Source organism: Humulus lupulus, chromosome 7 (genome assembly GCF_963169125.1).
Source record: "Humulus lupulus chromosome 7, drHumLupu1.1, whole genome shotgun sequence".
Lineage (NCBI taxonomy): Eukaryota > Viridiplantae > Streptophyta > Magnoliopsida > Rosales > Cannabaceae > Humulus > Humulus lupulus.
Window position 1 is genome coordinate 7,026,375 of NC_084799.1, and position 23,477 is coordinate 7,049,851.

General features: G+C 34.3%; 1 protein-coding gene and 1 long non-coding RNA gene across 2 annotated transcripts; one reads left to right on the forward strand and one right to left on the reverse strand.

The window, feature by feature from the left end:
- The first annotated feature begins 2,162 nt into the window (after positions 1 to 2,162).
- Positions 2,163 to 4,271, forward strand: LOC133789397 (uncharacterized). The gene is made up of 2 exons (XR_009873550.1): positions 2,163 to 2,287; positions 4,190 to 4,271. It is a non-coding gene; the product is annotated as an uncharacterized LOC133789397 (long non-coding RNA).
- Positions 4,272 to 13,847: 9,576 nt separating this feature from the next.
- LOC133791300 (uncharacterized) lies at positions 13,848 to 22,791 on the reverse strand. Its single transcript, XM_062229227.1, has 6 exons — positions 22,717 to 22,791; positions 20,429 to 20,662; positions 19,564 to 19,656; positions 19,321 to 19,465; positions 19,121 to 19,235; positions 13,848 to 14,052 (listed from the first exon to the last, which is right to left on the reverse strand). The coding sequence occupies exons 1-6, from the start codon at positions 22,789 to 22,791 to the stop codon at positions 13,848 to 13,850; spliced, it is 867 nt and encodes a 288-aa protein (XP_062085211.1).
- Between the last annotated feature and the right edge of the window lie 686 nt (positions 22,792 to 23,477).

Genomic DNA, 23,477 nt, shown 5'->3' on the forward strand with positions numbered 1-23,477 from the left:
TGTAATGCTTCTGTTAATAAAAAGAAAATTATAAAATTAAAGGAATAAATCTATAAATAACAGTTAAACATAGCAATTGAAAAAACCAGTTGATTGTTTCTTAAAGAACAAGTCAAATATAAAATAAATAAATCAAATAAGTAAATATTTATTTGATGAGATTCTCACTACTGTAATCGCATAAAAAACTAACAAATTAACAGACCCACCATAAAAAAGAAAAATTATATATCATCAAACTAAACAAACAAAAATCTCACAAACAAAAAGCCAAATCAAGCAAAGGAATTGTTTACCTATTTCACTTTGCTCAAATCATCATAATAACTTAAAAAAACCCTATAGTCGCTCTCCTAGGATGATTTTAAATATTTAAAATTAATTAATATTCGTAATCGTAACTAAGAATCAATATTGGCTAGCTATCACTATCATGATATACCAAGAATAATCCGAAAAGTTGCCTTATTTTATGTTGTAGATTTTTTCTCTGTATATAAGATCAATCCTAATTTATTGGAAAGAAAAATCATTTGGACAATGTATTACGAGAGAGAGGCTGATCCACGGTTGCTGTGAGACTCCCAAGAGAGACTGTCACCTGCGCAAGGTGCTGCTGAGGAAGAACGTGGTGGATTTTCGAAAACAAATGTTAATTAGAGTTCTTTTTAGGTTATGAGATTATAAGTTTTTTTAGATATTTATAGAGTCAATAATACAATAATGGAAACAATTTAGCTAATTTAATAATGATAATAATAATAATAATAATAATAAATTCAATTACATTGACCGAATATAATTATAAAATATCTTTTCCTTTTCATATTTTTAAGAAATGTTAATTTTCATTTTATCTAATACTACCAGACGACAACGACAAACAAAATTAATATCTATAAAAATTTATAATAGTCATAAAAAATATATTAGACATTGATATATTTCTTCAACACTTTCACCTCCACTATTCTTCTTTTCTACCAAAATAAACATATGTATTGTTCATATGCATAAGATAAATTTGATATATAATAAATAATCTATGCTTGTGTATATACATGTACTAAAATCTAAATAAGTTTACAATAATTTAGAATAAAAGTGAGGAGAACCTTTCCAACTTTGCCAACTTCCAAAGAAGTTCTCTTTAAGGTTAAATATAACACCAAGTTGTGGTTTAAGCCTTGATTGTTGATGTGAAATTGGAATTCACTACTAATAGAAATACAAGAGTCTGTTCTGCTACGATCGTCTTCTCCTTCAAAATTTTTAAAATTGTTAGTGTTTTCCCTGTGTTTTTTTTGGGCTGGTCTATCCTGAGGGAGTTTTGGACCTGATCTATGTTTTGGGCTCTTTGTTTTGGGCCTCTCTTCTTACATACATATTTGTTTCTTTAGCAAAGACAAGTTAGTCTATTACTTTTGTATAATAAGAGGCTAATTGAACAATCATTAGTGCACATCCTGACATGTTTTTCTGCCCCTTTATTTTTCTTCCAATGGTAAATCTGGATAATCCAAACCAAAGGACCATAACGAGTTGCTTAATTCTCAAAATATTCGTTCAGCTTTAATCATCCATATTATTTAATTTTTCCTTTTTCACTATGTATTTTGTAAAAGAAAAAGCAAAAAATTCCTTCATTTGAACCTAATCAGTTAAATCATTTAAAATTTATTTCTTGAATTATATTGAGGTGAATACAAATAAAAAAATATATCATGTTTATTCTTCCTACTTTTTCTCTTTCACACATATTAGATTTCTCTTTAAGAGAATAGCTTTAATTTTCTTATAATTTAGAAAATCCAAATTAAGAAACTTATATGAAAAATGTATATTAGAAACACACTGACTTTTAAACAAAATTCTGAATCCGTGGTGGTTATAAATTTGTAACTAAGTGATAAATAATCAATACAACATGAAGGTACTACAGTTATGTTGAGTTTCTTTTCTTGGTTGGTTTATAAGCTTGTTTTCTTACCAGAATTATTATACGTTTTTATAACAAATATTATAATAAGTTTATAAAGTTATGTTATTTTTGAAAAACGGGCTTTAAATTAAAAGAAAGCCCAGTCTTTTGATAGATAGAATAACAGTAGGCCCAATCACTAATTGCCTATTTCTCTAAATTAAATTCCTGGACTCTCTGGTCCCTTAGATTTATTCCATTTTCTCAGACGAGCTCAAATGTCTGCAATGGCGGCTTGCACTGTGAATGTGCTCAGGTGACTGGCTCCAGCGACTCTGCTTCATCGACGTGCTGCGTGGTGCTCAGGTGAGTTGCTCCGACTTGTTCATAACTTATTGTCCTTATGGCTTTTGTGTGATTTTGATGTTGATTTATCGATTGATCATGGGGGAAATTAGGGAAAATCATCGATTGATTGATGATTTGATATCGATTGAATAAACTGTTTTTTTTTTAGATTTTATTCAAGATGCTTTTGTCTTCATGCTATAGATATATGAAGTTATATAAATGCTACATAACATAATATATGAAGAACGAAGTTATATATACATATATATATAGCTCCTTTTTATAAATCGGTAGGTATTGAAATGTCCTGTTTAGTTAGACAAGTGTTTTGGTATTATGATTCTTCATTTTGCAAACAAGATCTTGCTATAATTGAAGTAAAGTTTCCTGATGGTCTATCTATCTATGTCCATATAATGACTCAGTGATGGTTTTGTAAAGGCATAGCACAAGCGAACTGCTGCAATAGCTTATGCTTTATGATTTTTTATCATAATGTTAAGATGAAATATTGTAGCTGGTACTTTTCGAGATTTGTTCTAATTGTCTCCATAATTGTGTGTGCCTTCTTGTTAATGGATAGCCTTGGAAGAAGGCTATGCTCATCTATTTGAAGAGAAGTGCATATGAGAACTATATAGAAAATTACTACCTCCTTATATAAGTTTCAGGTATGACTCTTCAATTTGTATTGTGTTGTTATTGAATATATTTCCTTTAGTCTTTTTGACAGTTAATTTCTTACCAAAGTCGCCGTTTCCTTGCTGCTTCATGACCATTTTTTTCCAATTTAACTATTGTTGTTTTCAATTCCATTATATAATTGGGTATTCATGTAAGTTAGGATCTAGGACCTGTTGCATATTTGGCTTTGGATGATTAGTGTCCTGTCTTAAACTGAGACTTCTATCATTGTCGTTTCTGTTCACTTTTCTTTTGTCTTTACTTAGTCAAGAAAGACTGTAAGACTTGTTCAATATTTTGAAGTCACATAAAGTTCACAAATTACGTATGTAGCTTTCTTGTTATTGCTGATTATTGAATTTTGATTATTTGTCTATTTGTTGTATGCCTTTTTCTTTTAATATTGAATTCTCATTATGTCTCATAATTGACTGGACTTTTGACATCGGTTTTCTTAATTTTTTTGAACAAATTGGTAAGCAGTAGGTTGTCCATATATAAAGCTGCTATGATTATTTCCAGAAACATATTGTTGGGGTTAGAGCAAATGATACCAAGCTTTGTTTTGTGATTACTCTGTCTAGTCAAAATGAGCTTAAACTTTCAATATATATATATATATATAGGTCTATGTTAAATTTAATATTGAGTATTGAATTTCAAGTACCCCTAGTGACCTTTGTGCCTTGACTAAAATGCATGAGCATAACCGTATATTTATAAATAAATAAATAAAAAATTGTCATTTTCTTGAACGACATCAGCGTTATCATGGTCTCTTCTCTGTAACAACCTCAGCTAGCCTTGCAAAGATAGGCCTTACTGTCTTTTTAATAGGAGGCATTCGTATCTGGTTTTGAATTCTGAAGTGGTTTAAATGAGTAGATAGACCTTAGACAAAATTTACCAACTTTTTGCCATTTCTGTAGTTTATTAAACTTTGACGCATTCCGTATTTCCTTGTATATTTTGCATCTAATATGGCTATGTTCTTATGCTGAGCACTAAGAGGAAGTCGGTGTAAATTATGCTAACCATTTACTAGCTCTGTTCTTTAATAGCTATGTCACTAATCATTTACTAGCCCTGACACTTTTTTTAGTTGTTACACTTGGGGTTCGAACCCCAACACAACACACACACCCCATTGCAAACATTAATCGTGAAAAACTTAGAAACAAACATACGAGGATAAGGTTTAGTTCACTTAAACTATGTTGTTCAAACTTGCAGAAAGTCTTGATCCCAGTTTTGCAAGAGACAGGTAGGTTACACAAGGCAATCTCATCTGATGTTGGATGATTTCATTAAGGTACTTTCCAATTTACTGTATAATCTTAATCTGTCATTGGTGAGAACAAAATTCTTGGGTATAATTGTGGTCGGGATTGTACCCATGAGTATTTGTAAACATTTTTGCAATATTTCTATTTATAGTGAGTGAAAGATATGCAGCAGCTCGTCGTGAATGTAGTCATAATTTGGCGAACCACGTGAATTGTATGTCTTATTATTCCGCATATATTTTGCTTTCACTAATCTATTTATGGTGCACAGAAAAGTGGTTCAAATCCACATTTTATATTTAGGATACAGCAATGCTTTTAGTTAGATGGAAAATTTTGAGTGACATTTTTCTTATACGAAACGAAAACAAGCTGTTTTTGTTGGTTTGTTGTCGCATTTGCTATGTACTGTTAAATACTGCATTATTTTTTTGTTGTTTCTATCAATTTTCATGGTCCATATATTGTTCCATAAAAGTTTTTGTTTATTTTTTTTTATTTAAGATGTTATAAAAAAGTTTAATATTTTTATTTATTGTGCTTTGCTGAGCTATAAGTAAACTTAGTTGTTGTTTTTTTAATTTTTTTTTATGATATGATTATTCCTGAAATTGAAGTCAACTAATTAGTTTATCTTGGTATGGGACAAACACCATTGTCATAATTTCAGCAATATACATTTAAGTTTATTTTTATGCAAACATAGTAAACACAAATATTCATTTTAGTTTTTATTTAGAATAAACACTTTTGTTTATACTATGCCGTTTAGTAAATTACTTAAGGATACAAATGCCCTGCATTTTTTTTATTATTATTATTGTTTTGTGCAAATTGGCCAATTCTTTTGTAAGGTTGTTTTGTTGAAATGAATTATTCCCTGTCACAATAATGCTCCAAATTGCGTTGACAAGAGTCGTTAAAGCTATTATTTTGATGTCAAAAAAGTCTAGCGTTTTTTATATGTAGTAGTTATACTTTTCTTGCCAAGGATTCTAGTTTTAATTGCATTATAGTGATGGGAAAAAAATTGGGTTTCACAAAAGTAGATAATGTTTTATTTAAATTATTGTTAAAAAAATGTTTTATGTAAATTCCATAAATCTGAACTTGGAAATAAAAAAAAAAAAAACGAGGGAATAGAAATGAAATTCTCTCACAATCATATATAGTTTAGTGTTTTAATAGCTAATTCTAATAGTAGAGACGAATTTCACATCAAATAATTATGTTCCACTTTTCTTCTAGCGACTAGCAAATCATTGTGGTACAATGTGCATTGCTCATAGGATAGTTAGAAACTAAAAAAAATAAAAATTACAACAAATAACAAGTTAAAAGGAGCAATGTTCAAAAATAAAAAAAATCAATACAAATAAAAGTAGAAAGGCTTTTACCTGTTATAAAATCATCGACATAATTTGGTTTAATCTTTCCTGTTGCACTAACTTGATCCAAATGCATACATAATATGAGTCAAATAACATTTATTAAAAAATTTACACTAGAAATGTTATAATATATTTTCTACGTACCACAAAAACGATGTCTCTGTCACTTTCAAAGTTATGGACATAATCTTTTATGGAATTGGAATTCTATATTCAATCTCAAATGAATCATCTTCTTCGATTTCTTTATTTTATTACCCTTAATAGCATAAAGTCGTACCATTTTAATTCTTCTGTTAAAATGAATTGAAATAATAAAATTAAAAGAATAAATCTATAAATAACAGTTTCACATGATAATGAAAAAATAAGTTGATAGTTTCTTAGTGAACAAGTCAAATATAAAATAAATAAATCAAATAAGTAATTATTTATTTGATAAGATTGTCACTGTAATCTCATAAAAAAGGAACGAATTAACAGATCCACCATTAAAAAGATAAATTATATATCATCAAACTAAACAAAAAAACAATCTCACAAATAAAAAGCCAAATCAAGCAAAGAATTGATTACCTATTTCACTTTGCTCAAATCATCATAATAACTTAAAAAAAAAACCCTATAGTCGCTCCTAAAATGATTTTAAATATTTAAAATTAATTAATATTCGTAATCGTAACTAAGAATCAATATTGGCCAGCACTATCATGATATACCAAGAATCCCAAAAGTTGTTTTATTTTATGTTGTAGATTTTTTCTCTGTATATAAGATAAATATTAATTTATTGGAAAGAAAAATCATTTGGGCAATTTATTACCAAGAGAGGCCGATCCACAGTTGTTGTGAGACCCCCGAGAGAGATTGTGGCCTGCGCAAGGTGCCGCTGAGGGAGAATGTGGTGGATTTTCGAAAACAAATGTTAATTAGAGTTCATTTTAGGTTATGAGATCATAATTTTTTTAGATATTTATAGAGTCAATAATGCAATAATGGAAACGATTTAATAATAATAAGAAATTGAATTAAATTGACCAAATATCCATTCAAAAAAAAAAATTGACCAAATATAATTATAAAATATCTTTTTCTTTTCATATTTTTAAGGAATGTTAGTTTTCATTTTACCTAATACTAGCTATAAAAAATATATCAGACAATATTGATATATTTCTTCAACACTTTCCTCACTTTCCCACCTCCACCATTCTTCTCTTCTACCAAAATAAACGTACACAACATATTGTTCATATAAAAATAAGATAAATTTGATATATAGTAAATAATCTATGCTAGTTGTGTATATATATGTACTAAAATCTAAATAAGTTTACTATAATATTTAGGATAAAAGTGAGTGAAACATTTCCAACTTTTTTGCCAACTTCCAAAGAATGTTCTCTCAAGGATAAATATAACACCAAATTGTGTTTAAGCCTTGATTGTGTTTAAGCCTTGATTGTTGAGGTGAAATTGGAATTCCATATTCATTCTCAAATGAACCATATTCTTCTTCTTCTTTTTCTATGTCTTAAGATGTCTTCATCTTATTATATCCTTGATAGCATAAGGTCGTACCATTGTAATTCTTCTCAGTTAATTTTTGATTTTTTTTTTATAAAAACTTAAGACATTACATATAACAATGCAAAATCTATAGTTTTCTCTGTTGATGCAAAACCTTTATGTTTTTGTTTGACCTCTTTTAATAGTTTCTTAGTTAACAATCCAATTATAAACTAAATAAATAAAATTGGTAACTACCTAAATATTATTATCAATCGATTTAAATTACGATATTTACCTAATTAGAAAATAAATTAATCTCCTGATCTCATTATTCGAATCTAATGAAGAGAAAGCACCATAAATATATATATATATATCATCAAACTAAAAACACTACAAATTACGTTAACTTTTTTTTTTACTTTGCAAAGAAAAAGCTCTGTATTATCTTCAAAACCCTAATAAATATTAGGTGGAAAAAAGAATAGTTCTTCAAATTAAGAACAATATGATAAGAATATAATTATGAAGATAAATGACAACATAATTATTGTTTTCTTTTGTTTATTTTGATCAATTACAAAATGCATGTGCCATCAAGAAGTGCAATATCCAAAGGTGATATTGCAAATGAGTTTACTATAGTGGTACCTTATATATACACACATGTAGCCTATCATTTAGTGACCACCTTTTAGTCATAACATAATTTTTTTAAACTAAATGTCATAAGTTAGAGCAAAAAATTTCTTGTAATTAAGAAATAATATTTAGTCAAAACTTATTTTACGTAGAGATAAAATTTGTAGGGCTAAAGAATTTTAGTGGTTAGTCATAATTTAGAAAAATTAATAGGTACCTAACATATTATTTGGTCATATATATAGATAATGACCAAATCAGTTAAATCATTTAAATTTTATTTCTTGAATTATATTGAGGTGAATACAAATAAAAATATATATCAAGTTTATTCTTCCTATTTTTTGTCTTTCACACATATTAGATTTCTCTTTAACAGAATAGCTTTAATTTTCTTATGTTGTGATGATTCAACCACTTGTCCAACTCAGCTGACATGTCATTGTTTAGTTAGTTAATTACCTGTAATGTTTGTAGTTAGCTTTATTTTGCTTTTATCTGAGTCTATAAATAAGAGTCCTAGCTTCTTCATTTTCGTACTGAATTTTCTAAGTCATAAAAGAGAGTTTTGGAGGGTTGTAAAAGAGAGCATTGTGTATTTGATCAATGCCTCTTAGTGTGAGCTGATTTGTAATTGTGTAAAGCTAGGCTCTTGTGACTCTATTTGTATCATTCTTTGGAGATTTAATAAAGGAATCATCAGCCATTGCCTTTGGCTATTTTCTCCATCAGATTAGTTCTTTCTTTTCATTTTGTTCATTTGTTTCTTGTTTAATATTTTGATTCTCATTGTCTTGTTGCATATATTGGATTCTGTTCTTGAATTGGTGTAGGAAATTACACCACAAGTGGTATCAAGAGCCAGGTTTCAAGCTCCAAGAAATCAAGAACTTGCTTCAAGAATTCAAGAAAGCTTCAAGAATGGCTGGTGTGAAATTTGAAGTTGACAAATTCACAGGGCATAATGACTTTGGTCTTTGGAGAATCAAAATGAAAGCACTCTTGGTGCATCAGGGACTTGCGAAGGCCATTGATCCCAATAATGAAATGAAAGCTGAGGATGACAGAGAGAAATTCAGTGAGACAGAAGTAAAAGCTCATAGTGCAATCTTGCTCAGCCTTGGAGATGAGGTTCTTAGAGAAGTGTCAAATGAAGATACAACCATTGGTCTATGGGAAAAGTTGGCTGCAATTTACTTGAAGAAATCCTTGGCAAATAAATTGTATTTGAAGAAAAAGTTGTATACACTTCGGATGGATGATGCAAAAGAACTCAGAAAGCATCTTGATGATTTCAACAAGATCATTTTGGAATTGAACAATATTGGTGTCAAGCTTGAGGAAGAAGATCAAGGTATAATCTTACTCAGTTCATTGCCAAGATCTTATGAACACTTTGTTGATACAATATTGTATGGAAAGGATACTCTCACAATGGCAGAAGTGAAAGCTGCCTTAAACTCAAAAGAAATTCAGAAAAGATCAGAAGAAAGATCTGAAGCAGGAGGTGAAGGGCTGTTAATTGCTCGAGGCAGGACTGAACACAGAGATCAAAGGCATGTAAAAGGTAACAATGGCTATAAGAGGCACAACAGCCAGAAACCAAAGGCAAAATTCAGATCAGGAAAGTTTTGCAATTACTGTAAAAAGGAAGGGCATTACAAGACTGAGTGCTACTTCTTGAAGAACAAGCAAAACAGAGATAAAAGTCAAGAAAGAGGAGAAACTAGTGTAGTTTCTGATGGATATGACTCTGCAGATGTCTTGGTTGTATCGAGTGAAAATTCAGGTAATGAATGGATTCTTGACTCTGGCTGCTCTTTCCATATGTGTCCTAACAAAATGTTGTTTTGAGACTTCAAAGAATTTTTAGGTGGTTCTGTGCTACTTGGAAACAACAAGGCATGTCAAGTGAGAGGAATTGGTTCTGTCACAATAAAGATGCATGATGGTGTGATCAGAACAATACAAAATGTTAGATATGTTCCTAATCTGAGAAGGAACTTGCTATCTGTTGGGACTTTAGCTCAGAATGGCTGTGTAATAAAGATTGAAAGTAACACTATGAAGGTTATGAAGGGTTCATTACTGGTTATGAAAGGAGAATTTAAAGGTGGACTCTACTTTCTAGCTGGGAAATCAATAACAGGTACTGCTTCAGTCGTTCAAAAGGATGTTGACATGACTCAACTTTGGCACAAAAGGCTTGGACATGTAAGTGAGAGAGGTATAACAGAACTGACAAAACAAGGTCTGCTTAGTGGAAAATTAAGTGGGAAACTAGACTTCTGTGAGGAATGTGTTATTGGAAAGAGTTGTAGGGTGAAGTTTGGCAAAGGAATACATACTACAACAGAACCTCTAGCCTACTTACATTCAGACCTATGGGGGCCTGCAAAAGTATCCTCTCTAGGTGGAGCAAATTACTTTATGAGTATTGTAGATGATTACTCAAGAAAGGTGTGGATATTACTGTTAAAAACAAAGGATCAAGCTCTAGAAACTTTCATTAATTGGAAGAAGTTGACAGAAAATCAAATTGGAAAAAAGGTTAAAAAACTCAGGACAGACAATGGTCTTGAGTATTGCTCCAATGAATTCACCAAGTACTGTCAACAAGAGGGCATTGCTAGGCACAAGACAGTAAGGAAAACACCTCAGCAAAACGGATTAGCTGAGAGAATGAATAGGACACTCATTGAAAGAGTAAGATGCATGCTTAAAGGAGCTGGTTTGGAAAAGAAATTTTGGGGAGAAGCTGTCACTACAGCAGGCTATCTAATTAATAGATGTCCCTCAGTAGCCTTAGACTTTAAAACTCCTCAAGAAATCTGGACAGGGAGGAAACAGTCCTATGAACACTTGAAAGTGTTTGGATGTACAGCTTATGCTCATATTAAACAAGACAAGTTAGAGCCAAGAGCAATCAAATGCATGTTTATTGGGTATCCTACTGGTGTTAAAGGCTACAAGCTATGGTGCCTAGAACCTGGATTTAAAAGATGCATAGTGAGCAGGGATGTTGTTTTCAGAGAAGAAGAAATGCCAATGAAGACACCTATTACAGCTCAACCTGTCAATACAAATCAGACTGCTCGAATTCAGGTGGAAGATGCCAATAATGCTCAAAGGGATCAAACTGTTACAACACCTGAGGATAGATCTCAAACAGGTGCAATTGCATCTGTAGAAGTCACAGATGAGACCAGCAATCTTGATAATTATCAACTGGCCAGAGACAGAGAAAGGAGAGACATCAGGGCACCAGAAAGACTTGGATATGCTGATTTTATAGCATATGCCTTGTCTGTTGCAGAAGAAGAAATTGACACAGATCCCCTGACATATGAAGAAGCTATGAGGAGTAGCAAATGCAAACAGTGGAAGAAGGCAATGCAGGAAGAAATGTCTTCCCTACAGAAAAATAACACTTGGGTATTAGTTGAAAAACCAGAGAAGAAAAAACTGGTTGGATGCAAGTGGATATTCAAGCTGAAAGAGGGAATTCCTGGAATTGAGAAAGAAAGGTTTAAAGCCAGACTTGTGGCCAAGGGATTTACACAAAAAGAGGGAATAGATTACACAGAAATATTCTCTCCAGTTGTGAAACAAACATCAATTCGAATCATAATGGCAAAGGCAGCTAGAGATAAGCTTGAGGTGGAACAAATGGATGTAAAAACTGCATTTTTACATGGCTTATTGAAGGAAGAAATTTTTATGCATCAACCTGAAGGTTTTGAAAATGGTAATCCAAATCAGGTTTGTCTTCTCAAGAAGTCTCTTTATGGTCTTAAACAGGCCCCTAGACAATGGAACATCAGATTTGACCAATTCATTACTAATATTGGATTTGTCAAAAGTAACTTTGACCCTTGTGTCTACTTAAACAACAACATATATCTGCTTTTATATGTTGATGATATCCTAATTGTAGGCAAATGCAAAAGAGACATTCACAATCTGAAGTTGCAGCTAAGTAATGAGTTTGAAATGAAGGACCTTGGCAAAGCCAAGAAGATCCTTGGAATTGAGATTGAAAGACCTGAACCAGGAATCATTATGCTGCATCAAAAGAAATATTTAGAGAAGGTATTAGAGAGGTTCAAGATGGATAAAGCCAAAACTGTTTCAACACCTCTAGCCCCTCATTTCAAATTATCTCAGGATCAGTGCCCACAAAGTGAGAAAGAAAGAAGAAACATGGAAAAGGTTCCATACACCAACATTGTGGGCAGCCTCATGTATTCTATGGTTTGTACTCGACCGGATTTGGCTCATGCTCTCAATGTAGTCAGTAGATACATGGTTAATCCTGGAGAAGAACATTGGAAGGCTTTAAGATGGATTCTGAGGTATATTCAAGGAACAACTCAGCTTGGATTAATTTTTGGGAAGAAAACAGAACAAGAAGGAGATGTTATTGGATTTGTAGATAGTGATTATGCTGCAAATCTTGATACCAGGAAGTCACTTTCTGGTTTAGTATTCTGTGTATGTGGAGGTGCTGTCAGCTGGAAATCTAATTTGCAAAAGGTAGTTGCTCTCTCAACTACAGAAGCTGAATATATAGTTGCAGCAGAAGCCTTTAAAGAAGCACTTTGGCTCAAAGGTATAACTCATGAACTTGGTTTTGACTCAAGTAAGATATCTATCTACTGTGATAATCAAAGTGCTTTGCATTTGATTAAAAATCCTATGCTACATGAAAGATCAAAACATATAGATATCAAGTACCATTTTATAAGAGACATTGTTGCCAAAGGGCAGGTTCATGCTAAGAAGGTCAACACTGAAGATAATGCTGCTGATATGCTGACTAAGAGTGTGACCTTCCAGAAGTTTAAACACTGTCTAAATCTCCTAAACATTGATAATTGTTGTTGATCTTCAAACCTTTTGAAGCTCAATTCTTTATGTCTGCTGCTGCTGTCCAAGTAGTCAAATCAAGGTGGATTTGTTGTGATGATTCAACCACTTGTCCAACTCAGCTGACATGTCATTGTTTAGTTAGTTAATTACCTGTAATGTTTGTAGTTAGCTTTATTTTGCTTTTATCTGAGTCTATAAATAAGAGTCCTAGCTTCTTCATTTTCGTACTGAATTGTCTAAGTCATAAAAGAGAGTTTTGGAGGGTTGTAAAAGAGAGCATTGTGTATTTGATCAATGCCTCTCAGTGTGAGCTGATTTGTAATTGTGTAAAGCTAGGCTCTTGTGACTCTATTTGTATCATTCTTTGGAGATTTAATAAAGGAATCATCAGCCATTGCCTTTGGCTATTTTCTCCATCAGATTAGTTCTTTCTTTTCATTTTGTTCATTTGTTTCTTGTTTAATATTTTGATTCTCATTGTCTTGTTGCATATATTGGATTCTGTTCTTGAATTGGTGTAGGAAATTACACCACATCTTATAATTTAGAAAATCCAAATTAAGAAACTTATATGAAAAATGTATATTAGAAACACACTGACTTTTAAACAAAATTCTGAATCCGTGGTGGTTATAAATTTGTAACTAAGTGATAAATAATCCGTGCCGTATGTACTCGTATCGTATGAGTAGTTTTAGATCCAAATGTGTCCATTATTAAATTTGAAGCATGACCTAATTGGTTCTACTTTTCATTTACATTAGAAACAGTTATGTTGAGTTTCTTTTCTTGGTTGGTTTATAAGCTTGTTTTCTTACAAGAATTATTATACGTTTTTATAACAAATATTATAATAGTGGAAATTACATTTTAAATGGGTATTTTTAACAAAACTTCGCAAAAATATGGCTTATTTAAAAAAAAAAAGTTATTTTATGGGTTTTTATGAATTTAATCACTTTTATGGATATTTTCCCCATATTTTTGTAACAAATCCTAATTATGTCATATTTTTATTACTAATAAGAGTTTATTAAAGTAGAATGGTAGTTATGTAAATTGCTTTTTTATTTTATTTATTATTCATTAAAAAAATTTACATTTTTTTATTTGTTTTATCCTTATTATGCCATATTTTATTTTATGCTTATTTTTTATTACTTTATACCAGAAAATTTAACTTTTACCTCATTCTCTCTGCTCTGTCCTCTCTCCTCTCCCGTCTCTGTGTGCGATTTCTTCCTCTGTTTGGCGGTTGTGGCAATTTTCTGGGTTGCCGATCTCAGCAACATCAGTGAACGAAGGACGAAGGCGAACAAAGCTCTTCAAGTGCGGTGATCGGAGTCGAACGGTGATCTTAAGGTAGGCGATCAGTGGTATTTCTGCTGGCATACTAGTCCACACTCACACCACTCTTAGGTTGACGACATTCTCACTTTCTTAGCCTCAGGTATGTTGTTTCCATACTCCTCATTTTTTGTAGTGCATTTTTCTATCATATTTGAAAATTCATGTTTGATCAAAGTCGATTCATGTTTGAAGGTTGGGTACTGCATATTTAGTGTTTGCATGCTACATGTTTGATACAAGTTGACAGAGAATGTGAACTTTAACTGTTAATCAAAAGCTTTGTGTTTCTGTATGTTGTTTTTTGAACTAATGTAGTTACACTGAGTTTATACATATATTGTTCATTGAGTTAGAAGTTATATCGTGTATGTTGTTTCAATTTTTTTTTTGTGTTTGTGTTTGTGTAGAAATGGTTCAAAAGGGAGGGGATGCTGGCCCTTCTATGTCCACTGATCAGGCTGGACCGTTAGTAAAATTGCGACGTTCTCCTCGAAGTTCTGGGGAAGGATTGAAGCCCTGTGGACCTGTGATTATCGATGAGACTAACAATCAGATATTTTAGTTTCTTATTTTCATGTTTCAATGTTGTTTTTTTTTCTCAGTAGGTTGTTTAGTTTTTTTATAGTTAACAAATTCTCATATGCTTAGTAACCGGTTACTATATGTACGCCCTAAACATCCACGGGCTATTAGCGAGCTGAAAAAGGGGATAATCCTATCTGACACGTGGAACCCACCTACCCGGAGCTGCTGTTACGAGTCTCTACCTCTTTAGCTCGAGGTAGCCAAAGGTTCAGTGAGAATACACGATGTGAAAGAGATAATGTGCCTTCTTGAGGATTAAAGGTCTATCTTATTAGATGAAGACTTTATTGTTACTTCTAGGTTATGGAAGGGTGAGGGGAAAGCGATGAATATATAGATGGAATTTAGTACAGTTAATTGTTCTCAGGCTGATGATAATCAGAGGGAGAATTGTCTAGAGTTGAAAAGGTACCTTATGAGATAAGGTATGGTGGAACATGTTCGTCACCCTTTCATTGGAGTGAGATGGGTGAGATATTATATCTGGATCATGAGATGGTTCAGGGGACCATTAAGATTATTAGAGGTTGGAGCATGGATGCTCACTTCTCATATTTAATGGAAAAGTGTTACTGAATTGAAAAGCAGGAACGTGGAGTTCCAGGTAGGAAGTTGTGTCTTCCTAAAAGAATCACCATGGTAAGGGGTGATGAGTAAAGGCAAGTTGAGCCTAGATTGGTATGATAGTTTGATTCCTGGAAAGGACTGGTCGGATTATCTTTTGTTGGACCATAGTTTTGGTTCTGATGGTTGTACATTGTTTTATGTATTTCCATGCAGTGGACATGGGTTGAAAGAACTTATGAGTTGAGTTATGAGAATCTGGGAACTAAGGTTAAGTTATTCTTTAAGGAATATTCAGTTCGGATTGTAGCAGAATAATAAGGTTTTGAGGAACAAAGTGTACCTTGATTTAAGGTGTGTTGCAGAAACAGTGAGGTCGAGAGAATGACCTGGGAAAAACTGGAATCAGTTGTGCGGAATTGATATTCCGACGATTCAGATAAATTTCGAGGAAGAAATTTCTGTAAGGAGGGGATAGTTGTAATGCCCCGAATTCCCTAATAAGGTTTAGGTGATTAGGAGGCCAGGAGGGCCATAATTACTTTATTATGCTATTTAATGATAATATGCATGTTTAGGTGTATTAAATATGCATGTGAACCCATTTGTGATTAATTGGGTGATTTTCATATTTTGGCCATTTCGGGCATTTTTGACATATATGTGAAATGGGTGTGGTGCTTTGTTATTATCTGGTTATGCCAGGGTTACCCAGCACAAGACGATCCTAGGAGGTAAGCTAGTGGGAAAGTCACAATGGGATTTAAGCTTGACTTGGAGTAAGTCAAGGGGTATTTAGAGCATTACCGGGTTATTGGGTAATGGGAATTAATATTTGGTGATAAATTGGGAGTTAGTAAGATCAGGGGGAAATTCTGGAAGTTTTGACTATAATATCTCCGGGGGTGTTTTCGGGACCCCGAGCATTAGGTTTTATTGGAAGCTACTTAAGCTTGAAGTAACATTTTAAGAAATAAAAAAGAACGTTCTGTACGTTCTCTCTCCCTAAAGTTCCCTTTTCGTCTCCCGATTGTATTTTCGAAGATAACTTGAGTTCTAGGACTCGGAATCAAGCGAGGATCGAGGCATAGCAATCCTAAGGAAGATTAGAAGCTTATTAGCCGGAGGATTTAGTTGGAAACAACTCAATCAGAGGTAATTCAAGTTTAAGTTTTAAGTTTTTAAAAGTTTTTAAGCTTGAATTGGACTTTGTGAATCGTTGAGTTTTTAGTTTGTTTGAACCTTGGGTTTTGGTGGTTTTGGACCATTGGGGAGTTTGGGAACTTTGATTTAATGATTTGGGAATGTTTAGACATGTTTTTGGGAGGTTTTAAAAGGTTGGGAACGAAGAAAAATGGCTGCCCCGAAGTTGGGCTGCGGCCCTGTTCTTGGGCGCCGCGGCCCTTGCTCGATGAAGCAGGTGCCTTTTCTGTCTTGCTGGGCGCCGCGGCCCTTGGTGTTGGGCGTCGCGGCGCTTTCCTCTGGTGGTGCTGGGGGCTGCGGCTCAAGGTGCCAGGGTCGCGGCTCAAGCAGGCTTTTGAGCCCGTTTGGGTGTTTTGACCCCGGGAAAATGGTTTTAGGCCTCAGGATCATTCCTACTACCCGGATTAGTGAGGATTGATGTCTTGGAGGCTAAGTTTTAGTTCAAGGGTTGGTTTTAGAACTTGAACTCATTGGATCACCATTTGTGGTTGTGTCTAGGTTTTCACTAGAGGCTTGGAATCAGGATCGTGCTTGTGGCTCATTTGTTGGTAACCTGTGCTTGGACCAAAGGTAAGAAAACTGCACCCCATATGTGACATGCATGGTTATGTTTGGTGCATGTTGGATGTTTAAATGTAAACATTGATAGCATAATGAATGCTTGGCAATCTTGCCCATTTGCATATGATTATTATTGAGGCATGCTGGTTGGTTAAATGTGATGCACGGGAAACATGTGATTAGGGCATGCCATGAATGATGAATATGAGATTGGTCAGAGCTTGAGTCTCTGTGTTTGTGCATGATCATAATTATGCTAGCAACTGTTTAGAAAGCATGCTGAATGCCCTATTCTTGGATAATTGGCATATGATACACATTGATAGCATTGCTTACTTGTGGATGGTACTGACTAATTAGTCAGATTTGGCAAAGGTGCTAGTATCAACTGTGAAGCTGTGACTCATTAGTCAGGTTCGGCAGTGGTACTGGGCACTGGTCACATAGGGCTGACTCATTAGTCAGAATTGGCAAAGGTGTTAGTATCAACTGTGAAGCTGTGACTCACTAGTCAGGTTTGGCAGTGGTACTGGGCACTGGTCACATTGTGCTAACTCACTAGTCATGACAACCCTAGTGTGTTTAGTGCAAGCTATGTCGATTGGAACTAATCGACCTTCTGCATTGAATGACTCAAAGAGCATTAATGCAGGACCGACCTCAAGTTCGATGAATATAAACAAGCGTTTATCTAGCCAAAGGCTAGACACTTAGAACCATTGCAGGAAAGCCTAGGTAACGGTGTCGTTACACGGCTATGGGCACTGGGCCCCTAGTGACTTGGTTGTTAGTCACTCAGTATGGTTTACCAGAACCTCAAGTGATATTCACTCATCTGATCATCATATGCACGGCTTTGGGCACTGAGGCCCCAGTGACTTGCTTGTTGGTCAATCAGCATGGTTTACCAGAACCTATTGAAGGCTAGAGGCTTACCCAACAGCCACCCTTCCAATTGAATTAGTGACTCGCTTGTCGGTCACTCAGCATGGTTTATCAGAACCTCAAGTGTTGCGACACTCATCTGATTAGGATTGACTTGATAGTCCTCCAATCAGAAGGCCAGGGTTTCTTATCCTGGATACCCCAGCATTTGTTTGAATTCATTTGCATGCTGAATAGAGCTATGATTGCTAAGCATGCCAGATATGATTTGATATCATGATATGACTGTTTATGAGCATATGAGTTTTCTTGCTGGGCTTCGACTCACGGGTGCTTTGTGGTGCAGGTAAGGGCAAAAGGAAGCTGGGCCATCCTTGAGTTGGAGAGCTTAGGTGATGATGTGTACATATTTAGCTGCTCGACCAATACTTGGGCGAGGTTTGAAAGAGGAACTAGGGTTAAACCCTGTTTTGCCGCTTAGAACGGCCTGTTGTAAATATTCTTTTGTAATAGACTCTGAAATTATATTTTTGGGATCCCAATGTATACAGTAAACGTTCTAGTGAAACGTTATATCTTAACCAAAGTTTTTTTTAACCCCTAAACCGCTAATCATGCTTAGTGACATGTTTATGGCCAAACGACTCGATTAGCAAGTTTAGCACTGTTTGCAATGTGCACTGTAGCGGTCCCTGGAGTTGGGGCGTTACAATTTTGGTATCAGAGCCTTGACCCAGCCGGAAATGTGGCCGACGGGGACGTCGGGCCCGTAAGGGGGGGTGATTGTGACAGTCAAAATCCCGTGATCCGTAAGGGGAAAGACCGGGTAAGTTGTGCAATCCCACACCGCCTGGGGAAGGTCAAGTGTAATGATTCTAAGACTGTGTAGGTATGGGACTACACAGTTGAAGAGGGCTTAAATGGATTGATGGGTACTACCTATATCAGGAAGGTGCATCTTCTTTTCGGTAGCCCATCACTTGAGAACTCCATGGTTAAGCGTGCTTGGCCTGGAGTAATCTAGGGGTGGGTGACCTCCTGGGAAGTTTTCTCAGGAAGTGTGCGTGTGAGGACAAAGCACGCTGGAAAGACTTGTCTTGGTTTGTAGGGCCAGTCGTCATTCCAGAAAGCAGCCATAGTGACGTGGGGCATCACATGTACGAGATTTGGAGGAATGCTTTTGTAGAACTCAGTGTAGATAATTAATTATTTTATTATGAAATGTTCATAAATTGTGGTAATTTAAAATAATACTTTTAGTTATGGTATTATTTTAATTAATGTTGGAAAAGTGAGATGATTGCATAGAATACATAGGATTAGCTTGAGAATTGATAGGTAAATACTGAGTTACAGGATTTTTGATTACACGCAAAAGTTTTGCATGAGTTTTTTCATTCTTTATACTTAGCCTTTGTAACAATTGCGCTGCAAAGTAATTGAAAATAATAGTGAACAAACAAACAAACTAAAATAAGCTATGTTTTGTGATAACTATTGAGTGAGTACTTACACATGAGACCATAAAAACGTTTGGATGTTCTTGGAAAATGAGTTCGAGGTTTCACTTCAATTAAAATCCCTTTCTCAGTTTTTACGTACAATCCTTTTAACCTTCCAGCTTTGTTAAGTGGACTATCTAAGATGGCCAAAAGGGCCTGCACATTTTGACAATTATAATAATCTTAATTAATTAGTATAATCAAGTCAAATTCACACTTTTGATTAATTAAAAAATTGAAAGAAGAAGAGAAACCTGATGGACAATATCGGGTCGGTAATCACTTTCGTTTTTGCCATTGTTCCTTAAAAAGTTTGAGTGATTGTTAAAGTTTAAAAGCTGATAAGTCTGTTGTGAAAAGATAAAAAACAAAAATATATTAAAGAGAATAAATAAGAAAAAGGAATATGCACACAATGAAATTAAAGAAGAACACTAAGTACAATACATAGTGGGAAGGTAACTTTGTAGGTAAATATATATGGAAATTTATTGGGTAGTATTTATAGTATTTTTGGTACATGGATTAACTTTTTTTTTTTTTTATGATTGTATATAATGTAGTTGCAGGGGAATTCTCATAAATTTTCAGAAAATTTCAGATGTCGAAATCAGGATTCATACGTGTATAAATATTGAAACAAGTACGCGCACAACAAATTGTTTGAATCTTGATTTTGACATTCTAAATTATTCCAAATTTCTTAAAAATGTGTAAAAGGTTCCGTTATGTAAAAAAATTTAGAGTTACAACTTATTTATGTATCGAAAATACTAAAAAAATACATATAGGTATTTATTAAAAATAATCAATACTATATTGGTACCCTATATATACCCACATATAGTCTATCATTTAGTGACCACCTTTTAATCACAACATAATTTTTTTTAACTAAATGTCATAAGTTACAACAAAAAATTGATCGTGATTAAGAAATAACATTTAGTCAAAACTTATTTTATGTAGATGTCAAATTTGTTGGGCTAACGAATTTTAGTGGTTAGCTAGTAATTTAGCAAATAAATAGGTATATAAATAATTAAACATGCCTAACATAATTTTTGGTCATATATATATATATAGATAAGATGAATTAAATATAAAGTAGAGAGAGACCTTTCCAACTTTGCCAACTTCCAAAGAAGCTCTCTCAAGGACAAATATAACACCAGCTTGTGGTTTGGGCTTTGATTGTTGAGAGTGTTGAGGTGGAGTTGGAATTCCATATTCAATCTCAAATGAACCATATTCTTCTTTTTCTTTGTCATATCTCTCAGATTTCTTCATTTTATTACCCTTAATAGCATAAGGTTCTATTAAAAAGAAAATTATAAAATTAGAGGAATAAATCTATAAATAACAGTTTCACATAACAATGAAAAAACCAGTTGATAGTTCCTTAGTGAACAAGTCAAATATAAAATAAATAAATCAAATAAGTAAATATTTATTTGATGAGTTTGTCACTACTATAATCGCATAAAAAACTTACAAATTAACAGACTCACCATTAAAAAGAAAAATTATATACCATCAAACTAAACAACAAAAAAATCTCCAAATCAAGCACAGAGTTGTCTACCTATTTCACTTTGCTCAAATCATCATAATAACTTAAAAAACTCTGGTCGCTTCTAGGATGATTTTAAATATTTAAAATTAATTAATATTCGTAATCATAACTAACAATCAATATTGTAACGCCCTAAACTCCAGGGACTGTTACGGTGCACATTGCAAACAGTGCTAAACTCGCTAATCGAGTCATTTGGCCATAAATGTGTAACTAAGTATGATTAGCGGTTTAGGGATTAAGAATTCTGGTTAAGATATAACGTTTCATTAGAACATTTACTATATACATTGGGATCCCAAAAATATAATTTAAAGGTCTATTACAAAAAAATATTTACAACTAGCCGATCTAAGCGGCAAAACAGGGTTTAACCCGAGTTCCTCTTTCAAACCTCGGCCGTGTGGTGGTCGAGTAGCCGCATATGTACACATCGTCACCTAAGCTCTCCAACTCAAGGATGGTCCAGCTTTCTTTTGCCTTTACCTGCACCACATAGCACTCGTGAGCTGAAGCCCAGCAAGAAAACTCAATATGCTCATGAACAGTAATAACATGTTACAAAATCATATCATGCATGCCTAGCAATAATAGCCTTCATCACGCATGCAAATAAGTTAAAATACATGATTATGGGGTCCTACATCAGGATAGATGACTAATGAGTCAATCTCTGGGGACCTGCTTCTTGAATAGATGACTAATGATTCATCCTCTATATAGGTGACTAATGAGCCACACTCTATATAAGCGACTAATGAGTCACACTCTGTATAGGTGACTAATGAGTCACACTCTTTATAGGTGACTAGTGAGTCACACTCTTTATAGGCTAATGAGTCACGCTCTGTATAGGTGACTAATGAGTCACGCTCTGTATAGGTGACTAATGAGTCACACTCTGTATAGGTGACTAATGAGTCACACTCTTGTATTGGTGACTAATGAGTCACGCTCTTTATAGGTGACTAATGAGTCACACTCTGTATAGGTGACTAATGAGTCACGCTCTGGAGGTCCCATACCCTCCTAGCCATGTGACGTGTAGGTCACCTTAGCCTTTCTGGCTCTGGCTCTAAATAACTAGCCCTTAGATTAGACAAGCGCTTTTAGTTTTCATCGAACTTGAGGTCGGTCCGACATTAATGCTCATTTGAGTCATTCAATGCAGATGTCGATTAGATCTAATCTTTGTAGGCTTGCATTAAACATGCTAAAACCATCCTTGACTTATGAGTCAATGCCATGTGACCAGTGCTCAGTACTATTGCCGAACTTGACTAATGAGTCACAGCTTCACAGTTAATACTGACACCATTGCCAATCCCTGACTAATGAGCTAGTGCCATTTACAAATGAGCAAGTATGCTATGCATTTAACATGCAATCAAAGTACACCTTTAACATGCCTTATGAATAACCATGCATGTCACATATGGGGTGCAGTTTTCTTACCTCTGGTTCAAGCGAGAAATCATAATTGAACGACCCTTGAGAACGATCGATCCTTAATCCTTTAGCGGTCACCTAGTCATAACCAAATACAATCTCCAATTAATGACAATCAACAAAGATAGGGTCTTGATCTAAACCCTACTCTCGGGACCTCGAAATGTACCCACACGGTGAGTAGATTCGATCCCGGGCCTTAAGGATTGAAACCCCAAGCCAAAAACCCTTAAAAACACTCAAAGCAGGATTCTGGAGAAATAGAGTAGCGCTACAGTGTTGCTCAATAGCGCCCCAGTGCTATACTCAGAACCCCAAACCGCCCAAACAAAACCTATGTAGCGCTATAGCGCCCTCTGATGGGCACTGTAGCGCTACCCACAGACAGATCCTCCCCTGAAACCTCCTTCTTCGACTCATTCAATTCCAACCTGTTTCCAATACGTCTAAACCCCATTTTTGATGCCAAATTAACCCAAAAACCATCCTCAGATGTCCTAGGGATCACAACCCCAGGAACCCTAGCCAAAACTCCCATCAATTCCCAATTTTCCTACTAAAAAACCAGCTGAAACTCAACTAAGAAAACAGAGCAAAAGCAAGAGTTCTAATGGCTAAAAACTCACCTCAATCTCAGCAACACACCATCTTCAATGGTGGAGCATAACCCTAGCTTATCCCAACTTGGTTCCTTGGCTTGATTCCTCCAAAATAGCTTGAAAATTCAAGGAGAAATGGAGGAGAAAACCATCTGGAGAGAAGAGGAAATGGGACTCTATTTTTGGTTTCTTCCACAGCCATCTAATGGCTGATATAAATCATAAGGTGAAATGACCTTAATGCCCCTGGGTCATTTAAGGTTTTCTAAAGACTCCCAAGGGAAAAATTGACCTTTCTCACCTATCTCGTTAATCATAATTAACACCCCCCAATTCCCGTTATTCTCAATATTCTCAAACACCAATAGTTTATATCCTGTTACCCTTTAATTCCCGGCAACGCTCTAATCATTAAAATCACCCCGAGACTCACCCCGAGTCCCGAAATTAATCATGTTATGACTAAACCACTAATTTGCACTCAAGATCGTCTCATGTCGAATGGCTCGAACAAATCCACATTATGATGTGGCCTTATCAATTA

What these genes read in the sequence shown, in the direction of transcription:
- LOC133791300 (XM_062229227.1), bottom strand. Translation starts at nt 22,791, where the DNA reads ATGGGGTTTAGACGTATTGGAAACAGGTTGGAATTGAATGAGTCGAAG. An exon ending in TTTCAGGGGAGGATCTGTCT is followed by an intron (nt 20,663 to 22,716) that starts GTGGGTAGCGCT and finishes TGTTATTTATAG; the next exon opens with ATTTATTCCTCTAATTTTAT. An exon ending in AATTCTCAAGCTAATCCTAT is followed by an intron (nt 14,053 to 19,120) that starts GTATTCTATGCA and finishes AGTGTGGACTAG; the next exon opens with TATGCCAGCAGAAATACCAC.